Genomic DNA, 2757 nt, shown 5'->3' with positions numbered 1-2757 from the left:
TAGTGTTTTTTATTTCCGTCCCAAATACGAATAAAAAATTGCCCGCGTGCCGCTCTAATTACTGTCAAAGTTGCTGTTGAGAATCGCCTAAAATGCTTGTAAATTTTATAATACCGTATATAACTACCTTTCCGTCATTAGCCATGTTTAGTTACAATTTTACATGTTCAAAAATTTTAGAGAGACTTTCAATTTGTCTTTTTATCCTTCTAAGTGTAATAAAATGTTGATCATCTAAGAATATTAATTATTTCGCATAAAAAAAGTTATGAGGGAAACAAATATATTTCTGTGTAAAAATTAATCTCAACGTTCTTAACATTGCCTATTCGATATTTAATTTACCATGTACTCCTCTAGATTCTGCATAATCTTGGCGTATCTCTCAAATTGGAAATCCTCAACGCTTCTGCCATTGTTTTTGAGGAATATGCTGGTCGGAGTCGTGGTCTGGTTGTAGTAGTACTGCTGCTTCAGCTTGAGAGCGTAAATCACTTTCTAAGAAGCAAAATTAGCGTAAAAAGTCCACTAACAAGATGCATCGCTTACCAGCACTAATTTTATCAAAAAAACTGCGAAAGTGAGGAAACCAATAGTCATTAGAGCGCCCTCATTTGAAGGGTAGTCCACGTGACTCTCCTCGAAGTCTTTGTACAGTCGGGATTCTTGGTTTTTGATGTTTATTGGAGGTTTAAAGAGTTGAATTAGCCGCTCTTCTATCAAGAATAAAATTAAAATCAAATCGATAAATTGTCTTGTGTGGTGGGCTCTAGAGGGTACCCCTAGTCAATACTTCAAGTCTGAATAACTTTAGTTAATCCAAATGATTCGTGGTGGCGCCACAATCGTGATTTTTCTTTCCGCTTTCTCGAGTTATTTCGGTAAATGTCGAGAAGAAAAGTCTCAAATAAGGTGAATTGTGAAATTTAAAATTTTCTGTACGTGCCGCGTGTGTTTTAGGGAAACGTTTTTTCTGCCTTCTTTATTTATTGAAAAACAGTAATCTCGATACTCGTTTAGAATTGCGGCCGTTTTCGTTTGCTATTCTATGTGCCATTTATTATTCCCTAAATTTTGCTGCTATTTTCAATCATAAACCCCTTGATTGAGGACATTTGCGTGATTCGAGGGTTTTGTGTGTGTAAGTAGAGTTTATTAAGAAAAAATCGTTTTAACGCCGTTTAAACGTCTCGAGAATTTTGTAGAGTCGCTGTCGTTTTTAAAAAGGTTTGTGACACAATTTGTTAAACTCAATTTAATAATTTTGGTAGAATACATTTTCACAAGTAGTACCTTTTTCCGGTATTTCCATTTAAATTTCTACAATTAAAACTAAAATCTTAAGCCAAAATGTACAGCACCAGGTGCGAAATGTTCCGCAAATACAGAAAGACTAATTTCCCCTTTGGTGTGTACACATTACTTACAGGAAAATCATGGAACTGTTTAACCTGCAAGACATCTACAGAGAAGTTGTTAGATGATAATCAAGCATGTGTGAATCTCCTTAACTTTGAGAAAGAGACTTTGGAGATTAATTTATGAATCAGGTACGTAAATCATGATACTTTTTTTATTACTTGGGTTCAATGTTTATTGTAATGAGACGTTAATAGCTTGATTTAAAACTCAAAATTCGTGAGTCTCGAAGTGGTAGATATTTCAACTCTTATTGGAAAGTTAAGGTAGGAACGCAAAATCCGTTTTATTCTCGCTTAAATCATGTCCAACTTACAAGCATGAAAAAAGTAAAAAGGGCCATAGTTGAAATGTTCGTAGAATATGAAGGTGAATCTAAAAATTGTATAATATACAGGACATTGCATTTAAAATAAGCAAATTAGCGTCCTTCTCCTCTATAACCAGAAATGCTGTCAACTCGAAAGTGTTTTAGTTGTTTTGTTCTCAACACCTTTATGTTTTGACAAGTTTTCAAACTTACTAATTATAGCTTTTCTAGAAGCGATGCAGTTCCGGATGACAACCCTGTATAGTGAAATGATCATAATATAAATAAACCGAATTTCGTGTGGCGTGTTTTCAACGTTTTTTCCATGTTCACATAAATTCGCGAATATTTGTCCACATTCTTTAAATTAAGAAAATTTTACATCTTTACCTGAAACACTCACTTATTTCATCTAATATGGCGCCGCTCAAGTTATCCAAGTGCTGAGTTTTGTCCTGTAAAGACCACCCTTTGAAATTCATTAGTTGGTTTTGCACATGCTTTATCAGGGGCATCAATCCTGGGGGCTCGATTACCTCTTCTTCATTTTCATCATCCTCATCACTTTCATCATCATTCTCTTGATCTTCCTCACCATCACCTATAGTATCAACAGTCATTTCCTCTTCGTCGGTTACTTTGTAGTTGTCTTCGTTAGGGTCATCACTAACGTAAGTTTGAGTCGAGTTATTGTATAAGATTTCTAGAGGCTTTTTTAGGGTGCTCTCGAAGGATGGAGAAGTGCTGAGCTCTTCTACTGAACCAAATATGTATTTTTTCCTGCATTTTATTATAATTTGTTTTTCCTACCTTTTTGATTGATGTGAGTAATTTCGATCCACTCACAAGCGACCAAACTCAAGAGGAGTGCGGGCACAAATACGTGTCTTTCAAGCATAGTGGCTGCCACCAAAGCGGTCTTCTGTGCCCTGTGCGTTCTGGGATTTTCTTCAGTTTGCGCTAGGTGGAGCGTGTAATTAGAGTTGTTATTATAGGTATTGTCACGCCAACGTTAATTATTAGTGACG

General features: G+C 35.6%; 2 protein-coding genes across 3 annotated transcripts in view; both read right to left on the bottom strand.

Moving 5' to 3' along the window:
- The window catches only part of RpS12 (ribosomal protein S12), a 274064-nt gene that overhangs the window by 7438 nt on the left and 263869 nt on the right, over positions 1–2757 (bottom strand). The gene's annotated exons all lie outside the window — the stretch shown is intronic.
- LOC136411057 (uncharacterized) lies at positions 337–2627 on the bottom strand. Its single transcript, XM_066393463.1, has 4 exons — positions 2540–2627; positions 2133–2486; positions 550–716; positions 337–498 (listed from the first exon to the last, which is right to left on the bottom strand). The coding sequence occupies exons 1-4, from the start codon at positions 2625–2627 to the stop codon at positions 337–339; spliced, it is 771 nt and encodes a 256-aa protein (XP_066249560.1).

The sequence above is a fragment of the Euwallacea similis genome, chromosome 9 (genome assembly GCF_039881205.1).
Source record: "Euwallacea similis isolate ESF13 chromosome 9, ESF131.1, whole genome shotgun sequence".
NCBI classification, from domain to species: domain Eukaryota; kingdom Metazoa; phylum Arthropoda; class Insecta; order Coleoptera; family Curculionidae; genus Euwallacea; species Euwallacea similis.
The sequence above is the reverse complement of the archived record's forward strand: the minus strand, read 5'-3'. Positions and strand labels throughout refer to the sequence as shown.